At 38.6% G+C, this 20,098-nt stretch overlaps 1 protein-coding gene across 1 annotated transcript in view; it reads right to left on the reverse strand.

The window, feature by feature from the left end:
* The window catches only part of pdgfc (platelet derived growth factor c), a 47,821-nt gene that overhangs the window by 15,203 nt on the left and 12,520 nt on the right, over positions 1–20,098 (reverse strand). The window contains exon 2 of the mRNA XM_085469194.1: positions 2,693–2,885. Coding sequence (XP_085325320.1) covers positions 2,693–2,885 — 193 coding nt within the window. The remainder of the gene's footprint in view (positions 1–2,692; positions 2,886–20,098) is intronic.

Below are 20,098 nucleotides of genomic sequence, written 5' to 3' on the forward strand. Positions count from 1 at the left end.
ATGTATACAGGAAGTTTGTTATCTGCAAAAATGAACTTATTGAGAAGGGCAAAACTGTATATTTCCAGTTTAAATGCATTAATGTTTGATAATTTGTAACAGCAAAAAATCATTTTGGAAAAGGACAAAACATCACTTTAGCTCATCCCTGTTGTCCTCGTTGGAGGTCAGTGAATCGAGAAGCTTTCTTCTCTAAAAGTCACCTTTTAGACTGCTGCAGGGCTTTGACAGATGGCTCATCAATAATGCAGAATACCCTGATCATTACACGTCGACATGTGTTCAGAATCACCATGTTCAACAGTGGTTTCTCAGATTTACAAATAAGGCGACATACTCACAGTGAGCAGGATGAAAATAAAAAAGCGACCTTTTACATGTTGCAGTGGAGAAAGGAGAACCTTTCAGTACCCAGCAAAGAAACTGTGTTTAATATTCACAAAGCTTTCTTGCTACATAGTTTTCCTTCTTGTACATTATTAATAGATACAATATCTGCCACAGAGATGACGCAGATTAGCAACACAAACACTGTCTTTTTAGTCCGCTCTTTTCAGACTGGAGACAGAGAGCATAAATGCCTTTCTCAGAACACTCCTGTCTGGGAGTCGTCAAGCACGAATCTGCTGCCATGCCAACCAGCAGCAAGACCAATCCCTCTCCAATATGCCTCTCCTCCAGTGGATTTGGTAAGAATGCTTTTCATCGTGCCACAGAAAAAACAGAATAACAGATGAGCATCCCGGCTATTCCCTCTCATCATAGCAAAGAGTTCTCACTCCAGGGTTGTTACCAGAGCCAAACACATCTCCCACTGTTGTTTGTTTTAGCCACATTGATGTGAATTAGTGGACAGGAGATTAGACTCTTGTTAATCTGCGTCACATTACACAGTGACATAACAGAGTATCGGCAGCATTGCATGTGATTTTCTTTGTTATAACAACCAGAGAAATGGAGGTCTAAGAGGAAGTTTTGGGGAATTAATTTTTAAACACACATAAAAGATAAAGTAGCAGACTAGGCCAGAGGCTTGTGTGTGTGAGTGTGTATGTGTGTGGGGGGAACAAAGTGTTTGTGTTTGATAGAGGGGAAAAAAGAGAGTGAGTGTAAGAGAAAAGCAGGCAGGTTTGGGATTCTGCGTGTGATTGCATGCACCACTCATCTGTCTGCCAACCCTGGCAAAAGTATGTATCTTGGGATCTGAGCAAAACCTGTTGGGCTTTGTTGGGGGCTTGAGAAGGGTTGGACAAAGATACAAAAATGCTAGAGCTGGAGCAGTGGATGTGAAAATGACTTGCATGACCCTGGAAAAGGATGTTTTTATCGTCTTTGCCCCTTTCTTTGAGGGTGCTGACTAGTGCAGTCTTGTAAGGGCAGTACAGCACAAAAGTTGTCAGTCGGCACCCTGCCCTACTGTGCAACTTTCCCTCGCAGAGTTTTGACAGCAACATTAACCTCATTCGTCAACAGGCACCTGGTCCATGGCAGGTGAGCTAAGGCGCTCAAATTACCTCCAGTCACACACAGAATTTTTAGTTTTTCAATCAGCTGCCCATAAAGACAGATTTTTTTATTTGCACCAGAAGCATAAATGCTGGCTGGCAAAACTATACAGCACTTAAGACAATTAAATTAGCTAGAAACAACATATATAAACACTAGACCAACATCAGAGCCAACATCACAAACACCTCATTAATTGATGGAGTTGAATTTCAAGGAACTGTTCATGGAACAGGGTTTACTCATTCATGTCCACAGCCTGCTTTTTCAGCTACGCAATGCTATCTACACCTTGTCAGCTCTGTAGAGAAGTACAGCGGTCATTCACATTTTTATCCATTAGGGGGCTCTCCAGGAATGACTAGTGAAGTTACCCTCCCCCAGAATCTTCCCCAGATTGAGCTCCATCATGCTAACCAGCCAGTTGTGATATATTGGCAGAAAGGTACTGAGCATAAAGTGCAATGCGTAAATGGGTAAATCGATCGGTGGGGCTTAGGATCCTATTTTAAAATGAATGGCAACACGGGAAAATCAAAGTAGTAATTGAAAGCCGAATGCTCAATAAATTATAGAAAGTACTGCATGTGTTTTTGTGTCTGTGCTGCTATGCAGAGGGTGTGGCATGTATCTTTCAAGCTGTTCTATGAGCTGATCCATGCATCAAATATATATGTACTAAAAAGCAATGCTAATCCATGCCTTTCCTGGGTGTAACAAATAACTGGGTTTTCAATATTCACACTCTGGCAGACTAAAGGCAGTTTTACAAATGGCCACACTCTGACTGATTTTCAAATATGGATTAAAACACAGATGGGACATGTCTTTACTTCAGACCAACATGTATCTAGCATGTCAACTGGGAAAGCTCCTATATGATCTCATTAAGACAAGCAAGCAGAGAAAGTGCTCTATAGAGGACAATGTATATTACTTCTGATGCAGAGGCTTCAGAAGTGCTGATGATGGTTATATTTTTCTATAAGACTAATATAATACAATATCTTATTTGAAAAAAAAATTGTTATGTAATTAAATTTCATTGAAGTAATATTAAAATACTTTCTGTGAGGATGGCCCCTTTGTTAAATAAAGTGAGGTCAGAAAACACAACGAAACAAAATAATTTTATGTTGCATTAATTTTTTTAATATGTATATTTTTTTCAAATGCATGGCCTTACTTGCATATTCCATCTTCAGGGTCCTCTAGCCCAAATCTCTCATCAAAGGTAAGCTGGATCCTCATGTTGCTGCTGGCGACTAGTCTCCAGACTAACACTGTATTCCTCGGATAAGTGTGCGGGAAGTCTGGGCTGTGGATCATTCCCTCTCCAGACACTGTTATAACTTTCTCCTGGTTAGAATCTTGCACTCCTAAAACAGAAAAAAGAATGCACAGACCATGTAATAGCTTAATATGTAAATCAGATTATAATGCCTAACTGGTCCTTGACTACCAATAGGGATACTCATTTTATTGCATTTTAATTGACAAGAGCTTGGTTTGAAAAAGACTTAAGGTTATAAACTAAAACATGAACATGTCTGCCACAATTAAAGATTATTATGTAGTTTAAAATAGTGAGGTGTTTACCACAAGAAGTGAGACAAAATAAGCGCTCACTGTTTCGTCAGGCAAATCATTATATGATTGTCCTCCTACGGTTGGTGGGCCCTCAAGCACCCACCCCAGGGTAAACTGGTCTCTTGGTGTTCCTACCCTCACCTGGTAATGAACTTTAGTTAGTGACTGAAACAGTGAGACTGCAAATACAAGCAGTGGAAATGAACATTTCCTCCAAAGAGTGTCTGGGCTCAGCCTTAGAGATAGGCAGAGGAAATTGGTCATTTGGGAGCCACTAGTCCTCCACATTGAAAGGAACCAGTTGAGGTGGTTAGGCATCTAACTGATGCCTCATGAACTCCTGATATTTAAGGTGATTTGGATGTTCCCCTGGAAGGCGCCCCTGTGAAAGACCCAGGACATACTGAAGAGATCACATCTCTCAGCTGGCTTGGGAACAGGCATTCCCAAAGTGTTCCTGTGGAAGAGCTGATTAAGTTGTGTAGAGCCAGCCCTGCCCTCTGCAACCCAGACCAAGTTACCTGGTTGCATGGATTAAATATTGAGTTTGAGATTTAAAAAAAAAAAGTAGGAAATGAGATAACATGAAGGTAACCAATCAAAGAAGTTAAAAATTTAACTGACAGATTTATCTGATACTGGAGTAAACACAAAAGCAGTCTCCAAAGAAAAATTCAATCAATCATACAATCATACTCTTTTATTTTTTATTATCATTTGTGAGTGCATGTAATTGGATTTAATTGTATTGTTATGATTCTTTGTAGAATTCAAGAAACTGTTTTGACCAAACCCAATAATCCAACTGGAACTAGTGGCTACAGGGTTTTAATGACAATGACAACACAATGACTATGCTTGTCACTCAGACCCAGACTGCACAGACCCTGTCACCTTGACATGAAAAATTGCCAAGATGCTTCCACCTGAGCCTCACAATCATTGCAAGACAACACCCTGAAACCATGCTGACTGCAGGGCCATTTTAAAGCCATTTAGTAAAATATAATTAAATATAAATAACATAAATACACGAGAAGCCATCTGCACAATTAAACACATTAAAATTAATATAATATATATATTTTACATTATATATGTCTACTAGTGTAGTATTAATAATTATATCTGTATATAATTTATATGCTTATTTATACTGTTTATTACTCATTACACTTACTAAAATACCTAAGTATTAATTATAACTGAAAAACAACAACTTTAACCAATGTTAAAGTATGTCAAAGGTATTAAAAGAGGATGATTGTTTTGTCTTTGCTGTAAAATCACACATACACAATCTTTTAGTCTGCTTCTCTCTGAGGGAAATGCACTTTTTAGCTGTTTTCCCCAGGCGCATTCATTGAATGCAGAGACGCTATTGAAATTGGCACAAAACACTGTAATGCTGTAGCTATATTTAAGTGAACAACATATAATCTGGCTTCAGGAAAAAGGTTCCTTTAAGCAAAGCCCCATTTTCTATGATAAAGGTTTAAGCTTGTGTCAACACTGAAATATTTTGTTTTGCATTACATAAATTGTCAGCAGAACAATTTACTAAAATAAACACTCACTCGGTGTATTCCAATTAGCATTAACGTGCTGTGCTGAAATTTTGATGACTTTCTGTCAAAGTTTACAATGATAAATTGATACCATCCCCAGCATGGTATTTATTTTTGTACCACTGATGAACATTCAGTATTCATAAAACAATCCAATGCATTTAACCATCAGATGAAGCAGCAGGGGCGTAATGTGTTCAGGAGAAGGAGTGTGCTGCTGGATGTTTGGTAGTCCATTAAATGGATGAGTAACCATTTCCCCCGTGCAATACGAACAATTTTATGTTTAAAGCTTGACTACTCTTTATTTTGCCATAAATTTGACTAAGGATGTGATTCATACTCAGTTGCCTGATTCATTGTGAGGTTATTTGCATTACAAAAACATAGACAGGCTAGGTTTATGCCATGTTTTCACCCTGTATAATGTCAAAAAACAGCTCCACAGCAACTGAGTTTCTCTGAATGGTTCCAAGGATAATAAATCTCTTTGAAGGAGTGGTCACTGAAAGTAGGTAAGAGAAACCAAATTCAGCTGTGACTTCTTAACAAGCAGTTTCAATTTTGAAAATTTAAAGTCAGTAACTTTAAGCAAACAGTGTTCACGCCCTTGTTGCTCTTCATGTCAAGTTTTATACGTGATTTACAATGAGAAGTTTAGAAGCTAGTCTGCTAGCTGAATTGGCTGTTTTAACATACAGTACACATAAAGTTTAGAGACACTCACTGACTCGGACTTGATTTGTATATACTAGATGTGTGCATCTTTGTCATGTATTATAGCTTGCTTGGCTCACGTTTATAAAGCAACATGGGCATTACAAAAGAAAAGGGTTCTGATTGGTGAAGAAAGGCACACAGTCCTGAATGTATTTATCTATTTATTAGGTATAACTTGATTACATTTTGTTCTTCTCCACTTGCATCTGCTCTGATTCCATTTATCAGACAGAATATGCATATTAGAAAAGAAAAAAAAGACACTTTTAGGGAAAAAAATTACTTCACATTGCAATTACCACTTTGATGTCTTCATTTCGGTTTGATTGTGTGCCAGGTGGGAAAAACTGAATGACTATATGCCAGATGCAAAGAAAAACAAAGCCCAGGCATGAATTCTCAATGAACAGGCTCTTTCATAACTATGTGAAGAGTATACCCTCAAGTACAAATTGTCTCATCCAACCAGGGCCAACTTTCAGGGTTGATCCTACTCCTTGCAAAACTGCACATGCAGTTCTTGCAAAAGCAGGCATTTCAACAAGCATTATTGAAATAAAAGTCTTATCTCCTGCATCAGGACTACACATGTTTATTAACAACAAGCTTCAAAATAAATAATTCAATCTTTAATTTTTAGACTATGGTTTATTTATCACATTGTGTGAGATTGATTCTTTTTCTATCCACTTGCTGAGTCAAGAGGAAATAAGGAGATAGCTTTCATGCTATTAAAGCTTTGTTTGCCATCATAATGACATCTTTTAATTACATCCCCATTACAGTGAGGTTCATTTTGTCCATTTGGTATTTTTAATTATTAATTTTATGTATTATAGACGAAAAACAACCCAACTCTATCTGGCCCTGACTAAAAAAGTAATTGCTTCTCCTTGTGAAATCATAAAATTAACTGTGATTAAGCAGCACATTTGGATAGTTGAGTTCAATTTCACTTGCCACACCCAAATCGGATTATTGCCAGACATGCTGAATCAAGAAAATACTTAAATGGAACCTGTCTTATAAAGTGAAGTAGGCTAAAAGATCTCAAAAAGCAACATAAATGCTATAATCTAAGAAAACAGCTGAGAAACAATCATTGACATTAGTCTGGAAAGCATTACAAGGAAGACTCCAGTGAAGCAGAGTGGAAGCCATTACCCACAAATTGGAATAGTGGTAAATAGCGAGGGGAATGGATAAGCGATTTAGTGATTCTGTTTCTATTATTGATATTATTTATCATTTCAAATCGATCAATATCAATTCTCAGTGGGTATCATTGGCTTCACTTTGAATCACCACCATCGCCAAAGCAGCATACCAAAGACATTACAGTCATGCAAATAAATTGCGTGGTCAAATGTTTATATATTTTGGAGGTGTTTCCCCTCTTTGTTGTGATCAATGTTGTGGTCATGACTCAAAAAAGTAATGTATTACACATTACACAGAAAAGATTTCTTAAATGAAGCACGTTACTTAATTACTCCCAGGAGAAATTAATTTGTTACACTACTCGTTACATTCCTCACATTTCTCTGTAAAAAGACCTGAAACGCATTGTCTCATGATTACCATTTAATGATATGAACCTATAGGCTATCGTCCCACACACCAACACAAATCCCTGTCCTAATGAAGACAAATATGATCTTTATCTAAGTATGCAAGTATAAACACAAACTCGACAATACAAAGAAAAGATGAAAACCAGCACAAAGGGACTTTAAAAGCAATCAGCCCTGTGATTTTACTTTAGAAACATGAACAAGTAGAAACAAAGGCTGCAGCCTGACCGCTCTGTTTGTTACCTGTTGAAGTTTAGGGTCTGGCTGTTGGGCTGGGGCTAGCTTAGTGTTAGCATGCTATCTATGCAACTGTTTGCAAAGAGTTGACATAATGTAATTGCTTCTGTCCAGATCTGTTTCCAATTTACCATTTTGCTCTTCTCCTTTTGTGCAATAAAAACAAAAGTAATGTCCATATCCACGCTGTAGACAGCGTTTATTTTCCTCCTCCAACAAATGAACTGAAATCAGTTGATTGTAGCACAAGTGCAAGTGGAACCAAGCTGACTAACAGTTCCAAGGGACTGAACTACTGAACTATTGAGATTCCCATCCCTATTGTGGTTAGTGTGGCTAAATTAAACCAAGAGCACATCAACAACTTATCCAGGAGGCCACAAAAGAAGCCAAAACAACATCTACACACTAACAGGCCCCACTTGATGATCTGGTAATTTAAGTGCAAAAATGCAAAAAATTGAAAAATTGTTAACAGAGAAAATAATTTTTCTAGGTACTCTTTCCTAAAAATGATGAAATATGTTATCATAGGTATTCCAGACATCTTCGTGGATGAAATCATAGTTAATCCAGAACGTCTGCAAACATCCTCTCTCATCCTTACACACCCATCACAAGTAACTGCAGAAGGTGGATGAACAATGTGTTCGCATTCCTCTTTGGTTCAGGTATTTTACCGTGAAGCTGAAGAATGAATTATCAGAGTGATTCTTCTTGGGTGTGCACATAGACACAGACCTCCAATGGAGCTCTAACACCTCTGCGGTCTTAAAGAAGGCCCAACAGCGTCTCCACTTTCTGAGAATCCTCAGAAAAATGGACCTGAAGAAGGAGCTGCTGACCGTCTTCTACCGCTGCTCCATTGAAAGTGTGCTGACATATTGCATCGGTGTGTGGTTCTCCAGCTGCACCACAGCACACAGAAAGGCACTCCAGAGGGTCATCAACATGGCCCAAAAAATCATTGGACATCCTCTTCCCTCCCTGAAGGACCTGTACAGCACTCGCTGTCTCAAGAGGGCACGCAGCATCCTACGGGACTGCACACACCCAGGACACCGGGTGTTTAAGCTGCTGCCGTCTGGCAGGAGGTTCAGGCTGCTGAGGTCCCAAACAAATAGACTCAAGGACAGCTTTTACAACAGGGCAATAGCCCTGATCAATGTAAATAGCTGACCTGACTGGATACCTCCCTGGACTTTTTAGGGGGAGGTAACAATGTTTAAAACGATAACAATAATATTTATATTTATAACAAGGTGCAATAATAATTAATGTGCAATAATAACAGTGTGCAATACACATGCACTTATTCTTCTTTTTTATACTAAGTTAATATACTGTGTTGTGTTGTTTGTTACGTTGTGATGTGTCATATCGTGTCGTGTTGTGTTATATGTAGTGCCGACGTAGGACAGTTTTTCCAATTTCATTGTACTACTGTACTATGTATGACTGTGCAATGACAATAAAGAGTTATCTTATCTTATCTTATCTTATCTTATCTTTGTGGATCTTTTATGCACTTGCATCAAAGCAGAGAGTCCTTAAAAGTGAGAGTACATCACCTGAGAACCAACATCTGATTAAAGTCGAATCCACATGGTAAAAAAACAACCTCCTTCTTTCATATAAACACTGTCTTTTCATGCTTTTTCCTTTTCAGCCTTCTCATTGATAGCCTCCCTCTGTAATTTATCCTCAGTGCACTGTAATATGCACAGACACGCTAACACTCAGGCCATGTTCTGGGTGTAACTTTGACTTGAAAATGACCTCACACTCAGGGTTAACCAATGTCATCTAATGATCAGAGATGTGGTCCCCTAGAGTGAATTACCTCAAACATGACTTTTCCTTGACCTACTTTTTTCTCTGTGAGTAAAGTAGAGTCAACTATTAAGGGAGGAAGTGACTCTGAATAAATAGGAGCCTATACACTGCAGCCATTGTGCTTTGTTCACACATTAGTGGGTGAACCATTCATGCTGCTAAACATTAACCTTTCCCCTGCCAAAGGAAAACTAAAATGCCCATACAGAAAACGATGATTGTGTGAACACTTAGATTAGTAGACACAAGGAAAGAAATATGAAAATAGTGAGATATATACTACTCTTATAACAGGATTTATAACACACATCTTAACAAATAATGGGGCCGTAACAGTTATACAGTAAAAGTGCTCACACACACTTGCATTTAAACCCAGATGCTTTATTAAATGAAATATAGCTTTAAGCTAAGATTAATTAATGATAATGGCTCCTTTGTCCAAGCTGCTGCATGTTTCTCATAAACAACCAGATGGAAGAATGAAAATCATTCATCCTGGCTTTTGTTAGGTTCACTAAATTCATCTTTCTTCACATTCTAAAATTACTGTATCTCATTAAATTAATCCTTAGCTTAGGAGTTTATCTGGCAGTAGTATTGCTTATAGTACAGTAGCAGACATAATTTTGGCCTAGCAAGCCGCTATTCAAACCTGAGAAAGCAATACATGTGTTTCTCATGTGGGGTTTTACATAAACAGTTTTAAAGGAAATACTGTTTTTTTTTTTTGCTGTTTTAACAATTGATAAATTAACTGAATAAATTCACAATAAATCAGTATGAATGTATTTTCAGCACCTTAATTAAATGATTTTATAATTTTGACCAAAGCTGGTAAAAGATTGGCCCAATACTTTCTCAGCCTCGCATAGATCACAGATAACCACTCACAACAGCTATTTCCTGCCTGGTAATCGACAGCTGAGTCACTATGATACTAAATCCAAATTTCAGCTCTGTTACTTATTGATCAAAATGAATGAGGAGCCTCTGTGCAACAGAGCTGCAGCATTTTTGATGAAACTGTACCTAACAAAGAATTCCCTTCTTTTACTGCATGTGTTCCAGCTTCAGTGCAATCAGTCCAACATCTGTTGCTTATTAAATTAGTGCAGTGGTTACTACAGGTGCAGTAAATTCCCGACCTGCTTAAGATATTTATTGCATTTGGGTTTACAGTCAGCCAGCCAGAAAAAAGGAGCTGAAACATGCCACGAGAAACTTTCATACCATTAAAAAATAATTTGGCTCTGCGGAACCCTTTAATCTGCCAGACATAGCTTCTGCATGTTGGGCAGAAGAGGAAGCATAGCAGGTTTGAAAAGAATACCGCAAAAGTTGAAGAAACTTGCAGTTGCACCTTTTGTGTAAAAACAAAACATTTTTAAAACCACATTTGTAAATCTAGAATTAACAAAAGCAACAATTTCTAAAACCTGGAAGCTGAAACGTGATCTAAAAAGTTTGAACAGCTTTAAGATTTGTGTCATTATCTAGTGTTCTGCTAAATATGAAGCATGTTTGGATTCCCATTTTTGTTCTTCAGATAAAATAACATTTTAGTTTTGTGAAAAGGGCAGTTTTGCACAGGGTTCAATGCATTACTTTGCAAATCAAAAAGTATCGCTCACAGGTATTTGATGTGAATTAAGAGGGTAAGTAGCATAAATGTGCTGCTGATCAAATGCACGTGATTAACTGATCATCAGTAAGTATGACCACCTCTATAAATTCAGAGTTTTTAGTAGTTTGCTGATTTGGAGCATTCACACAACATTTTTACATAAACACCTGATCCCAACTGTAAAGCACAATGGTGCAGGGGTGATCATTTAGACTTGTTTTTTTTTTCACTAATAGAAACAGAATCGCTTCAAGATTTGGGAACTTAAGGGAACTTTGCTTAGACGAAAACCTCACTGAAGTAAAGCAACATTATAAAGAAGAGTGGGCCCAAATTTCTCCACAAAGATATGAGATAATGTGTCAAGTGAAAGCTTTCTTTTTTTATATGACATTTTGACCCCTGATATACTCGGACAGGTTTCTCCCAAGAAGCTGGCTGTGGCTCAATATAGGGAAATATCTTCCAGGTATGTCATGTTTACAAGAGTAGGATGCATATGAAGCGCCTTGAGGCGACTTTTGTTGTGATGTTATATAAATAAAATTGAATTGAATTGAATTGAAGTCACAATAACTCTGACCTTTGATCTTTTGGATATGGTAAATGGTAAATGGCCTGTATTTATATAGCGCTTTTCTAGTCCCTAAGGACCCCAAAGCGCTTTACATATCCAGTCATCCACCCATTCACGCACACATTCACACACTGGTGATGGTAAGCTACATTGTAGCCACAGCCACCCTGGGGCGCACTGACAGAGGCGAGGCTGCCGGACACTGGCGCCACCGGGCCCTCTGACCAATGTCATCATATATCATACAAAGTTTTAAATGTGTTATTAAAAGTCACCTCAACAATTTATATAAGTGTAAAACATAAAAGAAACCAAAAAGAAAAACAAACAAAACAAAAACAGATTTCATTAATTAAGGGAAAAAAGCTAATTTAAAGTTTCTGCTCCTGTGTAAAAAAGTATTTGCCCCCTGCCTTTCAAATCATGAATTATCTGTGACTAACCACATTTTTTGCAAATCTGAGTTCAATTTCACAAAACCCCCCCCCCCAAAAATCATAATCAAACATTATCCCACAATTTAAAGAAACTTGAGAAAAGATGTCAGTCTGGAAAGGTGTACAAAGACATTTTTAAGGCTTTGGGACCACAGTGAGAGTCATCATCTACAAATTGAGAAAACTCAGTGTAATAGTGGCCAAATAGTGGCCAGCCCACCCAAATTACTCGAGGAGTCCATCAACGACTCATCCACGAGGTAACAAAAGAATCAAAACAACATCTCAAGAAATCCAAGAACTTGCTACATTGTAGCCACAGAGGCGAGGCTGCCGGACACTGGCGCCACCAGTAGGCAACAGGGGAAGTGTCTTGCCCAAGGACACACGACCGAGACTGTCAGAGCTGGGGGCTAGAACCGGCAACCTTCCGATTACAAGACGAACTGCCAACTCTTGAGCCACGATCGCCTCGATTTTTTTCATTAAGATGAAAAGGAAAATTCACAGTTCTGATTTTCTGGAAAAGTAAAACACATCAACTTTAAGAGTTAAAATTAGCATTACTGTGAGACTATAGTTGGTAGATAACAATTATTATACAAAGTAGTATCTCTCAGAATGCATAAAAATAGCCTATGCTAAAAAACACTAAAGTTATATTATTAAGTCCTCAAGCCACCGATGGCTGTGAAAGATATCCTTAGCGCAATGCACAGTGTTATCTGAGAAATGATTACAAATCGTGATAAGTTTTTCCAAAGCCACAGCTGCAGGCTGTTAATGACAGTGAATGCACAGGAGTGTGCAAGCTCATGTTATGACTGCACACCACTGGCAGACACACCAAACCTAAACTGAAGTCTTTCAACCCCTCAGGCTTTGGTCCCATCTAGCACTAGCCACCACACAACGGCCTCTCCTCAGATTACAATGCTTCCACACCCCTCAATGATTTCTTGGAGCCTCTAATTAGTGCACGCACTTGGCATTTAGAAAAAGAAAGATTGAGTGTCAGTGTTTCTGACCCTCTGGAATTCTGTGTCTGAGCCTGGATTTAGACATCAGCATAAAAATCAGCCATTAAGTGAAGAATAAATTCACTCAACCTCATTATTGTTCTTTATCATTTATGAAGTCTGTAGTTACTCACTGTTGCCTAATTCAAACAGACAATTTCTAAATCATTCTAGTTTTGCACAAGTTACAACAGTGTACAAGCTTCTCTCTGTCTTAAAATTGCTGTCATGTGCTGCATTATACAACGATGCCCCTCATCAACCTGAATTTCCTTGTTAGCTGTCACGCACATAATTAATATCAAAGCTAATTATTGTAAAGAGGATGGACTGATAGTTGAAAAAAGAAAGAAAACAAAGCAGAGCTGTGAAATGTGAAACACTAGGAGACAGAAGTACCGTCCCCTTCTGGCTAAAGAAGAAGAAAAAAAGGCAATGACAGATGAATTAGGTCTTTTTTAAACTTTGTTTCACAGCTGTGGATGGCAGCTTCAGGCTGCTTTGTAGTCACATCTGTGTGCTGGACAGCTGGATATTTGGAGAAAATTACAGTTTGATCTGTGACGAGCCAGATTGGAAGACAGCTTTGCTTTACCAGATCCAGACACTGCTATTAAGACTGATCAAAGATCCAGATTTTGCAATGAACATAGCTGAGAGATTTGAGACCTGACCATAACCCACCTTGGAGCTCCCTGGAGCTCTCCCCTGAGATAGAAACATTCAAATCAACAATGCAGGGCTTACAGGAGGTCAATAATGTTTTCAACTAATGATTTCTAAATTGTTCTGGGACCACACAAGTATGTTCTGGAATGTCAGGAAAGCTTAGGTTGCAACTTGGAGAGCAGCCAAAGTCAGACACTCAATGAGTTTGTCTTCACACATCTTCCTCCCTTGTCCCATTACTTTAATCTTATCTTAAATCAGAAAAATCCAAGTAACAGAGAACTCCCAGTGATCCCTGTAATGTAAAAACTAAGAGCATTGCAGCTACTAAGCAATGATTATCTAAACACAACATCTGCCTTGAATTCCCAAAAAATAAACTTACAATTTACTTGGCAAACATAACCTCTAAGCAACCCTTTAAGAAGCTTGCAGCAACGCAAGAAAATCTGGGTAAAACCTCGAATGGTCTGATGGGATTTTTGCTGTAAGAGAAAAGCATTCAGTATAGAAATAGATAAACATACAGCTCAATTCAGTTCAGTATTGGCAATTTAAAGATAAATTCTTTGGTCTATGGCTCTGATTCCAAATACAGATCAGTTTCTTTAAGGAGCTTGTCATGGATCTCTAATTACTGCCACCCGACCAAGCCTCTGTAACCTTTTGGTCCAGCTGTCGACAGAAGAGAGGCTGTAGCTCTGAACCTAGGGTAATGAAAATATACCCCTTTGAACCTCTATTTACCAAGGGAGGGTTTACTGAGCACAACTGCTCTTTTCCTGTGACATCCTGCTTTTTCTTCCAAACACAAGAACTGCAGAAAAGAAGCCTTGGGTTGTTGTGTACAGAATGTATACAAGATTCAAACTGATGAAACCGTGTTCAAAGCCATAGACGTTGGTTCTTCCTTTGTTGGTAATTCAGTCAACTATGTCCTTATGTCCCTTAATCAAATTCAAACTCACTTATTTTGTTGAACCTAAAAAAGAAAGAAAAGAAAACAGGAGGAAATGTATATCTTTCAGATGTGAGAGAATAGTGTCTGCACCCCAGAATACCAAGTTGCCAAGAGGCTGGATTTGCTAAACTAAACATGTTTGTACCTGGATCTTCAGAGTTGACATGAGTGGCAATTTCAGGATTAGAAAAAGGGGAAACTGATGTTTCTGAAGGGTGATGTTTGAAGGTAATTCAGTGACTTAAAGTATGCAAGTTAATTCTCCTTATGGGTCACTTTAATCAATTATATAAAGAAGTACAATGGAGTGTTGTCTGGTTTTAAGAAAAAACAATTTTCTTCAATTATCTAATTATCTTAAACATTAAATCTTTCTCTCATTATGTCATTAAGCCCTGTTACAAAATTGCAAAATTTCACATTTCAGAGCATATTAAATACTACCACAGTTTATGTGAGATTAGAATAGAGACAGGCAGCTACATTCCAGCTCTGTGCAAGTTATTGCAAGAACAGAGATGGACATGTTTGCTGGTTAAGGGGAAATTTGGCACCTTGCACTGATTGATTTCAATGAAAAAGGGGAAGGGGGCTTCCTGGTGTAAGACATGGGCGTGTCACACTGCATGAATGAAATTAAATGCCAATTGAGTGTGAAAGTCAGGCTGCTGTCTTCTCCAATAGCTCTGATTAACTCATTAAGCACCAGATGAAGCTGGTGATTCAGTGACCTTTCATGCTTCACCTTAGCTGATTCTGAATGGCTAATTGCATACAAATCATTAAGTCACTTCCAAAAAACAAAAAAACAAAAAAAAAAAACAAAAAAAAACAACAAAAAAAACAAAAAAAAAACCAAATCATTAAGTCAAACAATATCTCATTTAAAACAAGCTCACTCATTTATAAACACATCCAGTGATTATTTTATGGTGTCTCTCTGCGTAAATCATCACATTTTTTGTTGCGTAAGGTGAACTTTCTTAACTGGACTTCAGCACCTGAACTGCAAGTAAATCTTGCCTGACATTCTATAACATCTGCATCCTGCTACACAAATATAATACTACTCAATGGCTGAAATTTCCTGAGGAGCACTGTGATATCATCAAACTCACTGGACATAATTTTTATGAGCTTGTTTAGGAAACAGCTTTCGATATAACAAATAAATGGGAACTCTCACCACTTAGCTTCCAATTTTCCTCTACACAGGTCACTGAGTCTCAGATTGTCCACTGTTTCTTTTTTTTTTTTTTTTTTTTTTTCTTAAATGACATCAGAAACAGCAGTATGCGACATTACGTGATGGCAGAGCTTCAGTTCATCCTTTGTCATTTTTTTTTTTTTTTTTTTTTTTTAAATAAATAGGACAGGGGGAATGAATGAGAGAAAGAGGGGGAGAGAAAGAAAGAAAACCAAAGGGGAGAAGAGACGGTGAGAAGGGGGGGGAAGAGAGAGAGAAAAAAAAAAAAGAACTCCTGGGTCACCTGTATGGAGAAAAAAAAACAAACAAACAAAAAAAACAAACAGAGGAGACAGCAAACAACAAAGAGTAACATAATAATAGAGAAAACAAAGCACCATCACAATAAACTAGCTAGTCATAGATATCAATATTTACTAAATAATAAACGATATTGTGCAGCACGCAAGATAGACAGCGCACAGTGTGCTTTGAGGCAGCAGCCAAGAAAGCTTTAGTCCGCGTCTGTGAATACCCATGTGTGCATACCTGTGTGGATCAGCATGCTTGCATTCCAAAGGTTTCTCCATGTAATGATCTGCTAGGGAGTGTGGGGGGGCCACAGCCCCGTCCTCCAGGGTGTGAAGCGGGTATGGAGGAGATCAAAACTCCAGACATCCAGAGGCCCCCAGAACACAAGAGACCATGGAAGACCAACAGAGGGGCAGCCGCGCCACTGTCCCAGTAAGAGCTGAGGAGAGTCCCAGATGAGGGCTCGCCCAGCAGCCGCGGAGCAGAAGTCAGGGGGAGTTGCAGTGACGCGCCCGTGAGCTCCGCCGGCCCCCAGCTGTGCCTGAGTGACCGAGCCCCAGGCCAAGAGGCCGGGGGCACCCCACCTCCAAAGGGGCCCGAGCGAGCCCCAGGCCCCAGGCCCCGACAAGCGGCCGCCAAGGAGTGAGCCGGTGTGTACCCGGACGCCCACCCCCAGACACAAAGAACCAACCAACACACAACACACTGTCCACTGTTTCAGGACAATCTGAAGGCTGTCTGACTCTCCTGCTGCTCGTAAAAAGGCCTTTTAATCATCCGCATCTGTTTGCTTCCAAACATAACCTCACAGTTTGATGATTATTTTATCTTTAGAAACAATGAATATTCATGATGCTGCATTCAAGCAACAATAGCCACATAATTATCTCTGGAGATAAATGGATACAAAACAGATGTCTGTTCCTCTAACATAAGCGAATATGTGCATCTGAGTAAATACGTCAAGTAATGGAGGGGGTGGGGGCAAGGTATAGCCTAGGGAGGTTGCCAGTGTATTGTGGGGCCAACAGAAAGATATAGACCACTCATGGTCACAGTAACACCTATGGACAATTTACAATTGATGTCTTAGGGACTGTGGGGTTAACTTGGAGAACATGTAGAGAACCTATGGAAGCACAGGGAAAACACAGAAGAGCCCCAGCCAGCCAGGAACAGTCTTACTGTCAGGTAATGGTGCTAACCAATGCTATAGCCAAGGTACAGTAAACACCACATGTAGACCAAAACGTAGACATAACAATGAATCAAATTGTATCCTATATGACATGTATTAAAGCGTTTCTTATTTGTTCGCAGCTTATAAACTTCATTCAATTTTGACTGAAATTCTGGAGTGCTATGTGCAGTCATTGGTACTAAGCAGGAAACCTTATTGGTCAAAACCAAATCGATTCACTTACACCAATCACGCACATTTGCTTTGAATGTGACTGGCGGTCATGGTGGAAGACAAGAATGTTTGTTTTTCTACTGCATCAACAGAGTAAATATTAACTCAGTATACTTTGCAATACTCTTTTTCTGGTCTGACTGCAAATGAGTTTACCTTCATTTGTAGTTGCTAAAAAGTACCTATGAGTAATGAGTTTGCCTTTAATGAGTAACCAATTATTTTCTGCTTTGAAGCAACAAGTCCTGTTCGTTACTTGATCTCTTTTTAGGCTATTTAGGTAGACTAATTGAAGTCACTTTACAATAACAGTAAATGTTTGTGCTTTGACAGTATGATTCAGATGACTGAGAATTCAGATGATAACAAGCTTGTTATGTACCTAAAAACTACTGTACTAAATACTGCTCTAACAAAGCAAAACACACACATGCACCACACACACACACAACCACTTACACAATAAGAAGTAAAAAAGTCTCCTACTAATTAGTTTGACTTTTGAGTCACCTGATCATCAGTCAGTTTGAACATGTTTTTTCAATAGTAGTTATCTAAATTTAAATGATGTAGGACCATGTGAGTGATCTTTTTTATTTTTAAAATCTTTGTTTTCACAAATTACTTGAGTTTTTGAATTCATACTTACGTTCAAACCTATCTTACAATACAATGACGAATGCAAATAGCATTTGACTGCAAATCCAGCTGCTCTCTGCCTATGTGATAACTGAAAATATTTAATATATTTTCAGTTATATTTATAACAGAAACACTGGCAGCAGCAGAGTGGTTAAAACAAACGCTACACTGACACCAAGCATGCAAACACGTTCATAATCTGCCTGTGAAAACTGAACACTGAAAGCATCCAATACTGCAAACGTTGCCAAAAACAAGCCAACTCGGTGACCTGCTTAAATCTCCGCTAAAGCCTGTCAACAGGTGTGAAGGGAAACAAAGTGCTGAACAAACTTTGGCTGTCAAAGCACAAAATGAAAGATAGATTTTGACAAACGGAGTTGTGCATGAAAGATCTGCCTTGTCATTGGTGTCTCATTAGTTGCAGTAGTTCCGGGCCATTTTAATGCTGTCGTCTGTAAAAGTCCTAATTAGAGACAGCTGAAGAGAAGAAAAATGTGAAGTAGGAGGAGGAGGAGAAGGAAAAAGGGGCACCTTTTCTTGTGAAAGACAGAGTTCTTACAGAGTCACTCTTTCTCACAGCATTATTCATTCATGAGGTGTCCTTCAAGCTGTTATCAAACAATCTTCCATGTGAAGAAGAAAATGGACTGTGGAAGTCTTGGAGAAATACAACTGGTGAGTAGTAGTGGGCATTCTCTTTCACTCCCAAGATGACCCTAGATACAGATATGTCTATATTTTATTCATTTAGTCTATTATTAGTCTGTTATTAATCATTTTGCACATTTTATTGTCACCTGCATTTTGAAATAAATGGTCACACTGGTCACCCATGTCCTGGGTCTGCCACGGGGTCTCCAACTGGTTGAAAGTGGCCAAACTACGTCATAAAGGAGGAATTCCAATCAAATACTTGACCAAAGTCAGCTAACCACCTATTGTTAAGCATTTTAGATGGGGGGGGGAAATACACCCTAAATTTACAATTATACGTTATGGGCTATATTATGAAGTTCTACCTGAACTTAGTTGACTCCAAGAATAAAAATATGAGCCATAACAGGTGCCCTTTAACATTTTTTTACAGCACAAATGGGAACTAAATTTACAAGGGACAAAGCTACCAAGCTTGGATACACTGCTGAGGTTTAAGATCAGCCAAGACAAAAGATAAGACATAAAATATGCTAAACCTAGAAACTAAACAAAACTCAAAAAAATAAACAGCGTTTTTTGTCCTATTGAAATGTTCATTACCTGACGTGGCAGAGTGCCCGCTTTATGTCATGTCAATGATCACCGGTGTGGAGATAAACTCAATCTTTCCGCTCAGTCTGTGAACACTATCTTTAACTTCATTTAAGGTTGAAGGCCTTTAATACACATAACGCTAGACATTTAAGACCTTTCAGGGGATTTATCGTCATTCTTGTTTCCACTTGTATCCAGATGTAACACAATTCCATGTCAACAACAACATTAAACACCTCTTAGTCACAGTGGATATTTTGACTTTCCAGTCACGGATCTGTCTAATACATTAATAAAGGCTCGTCTGACCCATGTATTGTGCATTCTGGCACAGCTTATTGGCACACATGTGCTTTTCCTGCTAATACAAGCCTGCTGTGAGAAATGCCACACCCAATGGTGTAGTTAAATGGCATAATACCTAGTAGTAAAACACATTATGCCCAGTACTTCCTAAATGACAATATTCTGCTTTAAAGGTGCCATAAATATTATCGCACCATTTCTATATTTCACATTTATAACAGTTCTAAATTTGTTGCCATCTTCTAATCGCACCATGGTCCCTGTGTGTAATTCCACATCATCGAGTTTCTCAAATGTTGTATGCCTCAAGTGATACTGAGCTATGCAACATCTGGGCACTTGAGCCCTTTATATTATGCCCATCTGCACCAAACACAACCACAATCACATTCCCTTTTAATCATTAAGTACAATCTGTTTAAAGCATTTAGCATGAAAACATGCTCAGAGAGCTCGTCACAGTACCCATACTGCAACCTATTCAACATTAAACTAGAATTCATGTTCCAAAAAAAAGTGAAAGAAAGAAGTGTCAAGGGATCCCTTACTAACCTACTATAAGATTCCCTGTTGAATGAATAAAGCCCGCTCTTCCAGTAAGTTACTTTGTTTTGCCAGCTTTTTTTTCAGTGTACAAGGACAGCAGCCCTGCAACAAATTGCC

This window comes from Copadichromis virginalis, linkage group LG2, assembly GCF_057382275.1.
Source record: "Copadichromis virginalis isolate Kocher_CV1m ecotype Utaka linkage group LG2, C_Virginalis_male_GT1.1, whole genome shotgun sequence".
Lineage (NCBI taxonomy): Eukaryota > Metazoa > Chordata > Actinopteri > Cichliformes > Cichlidae > Copadichromis > Copadichromis virginalis.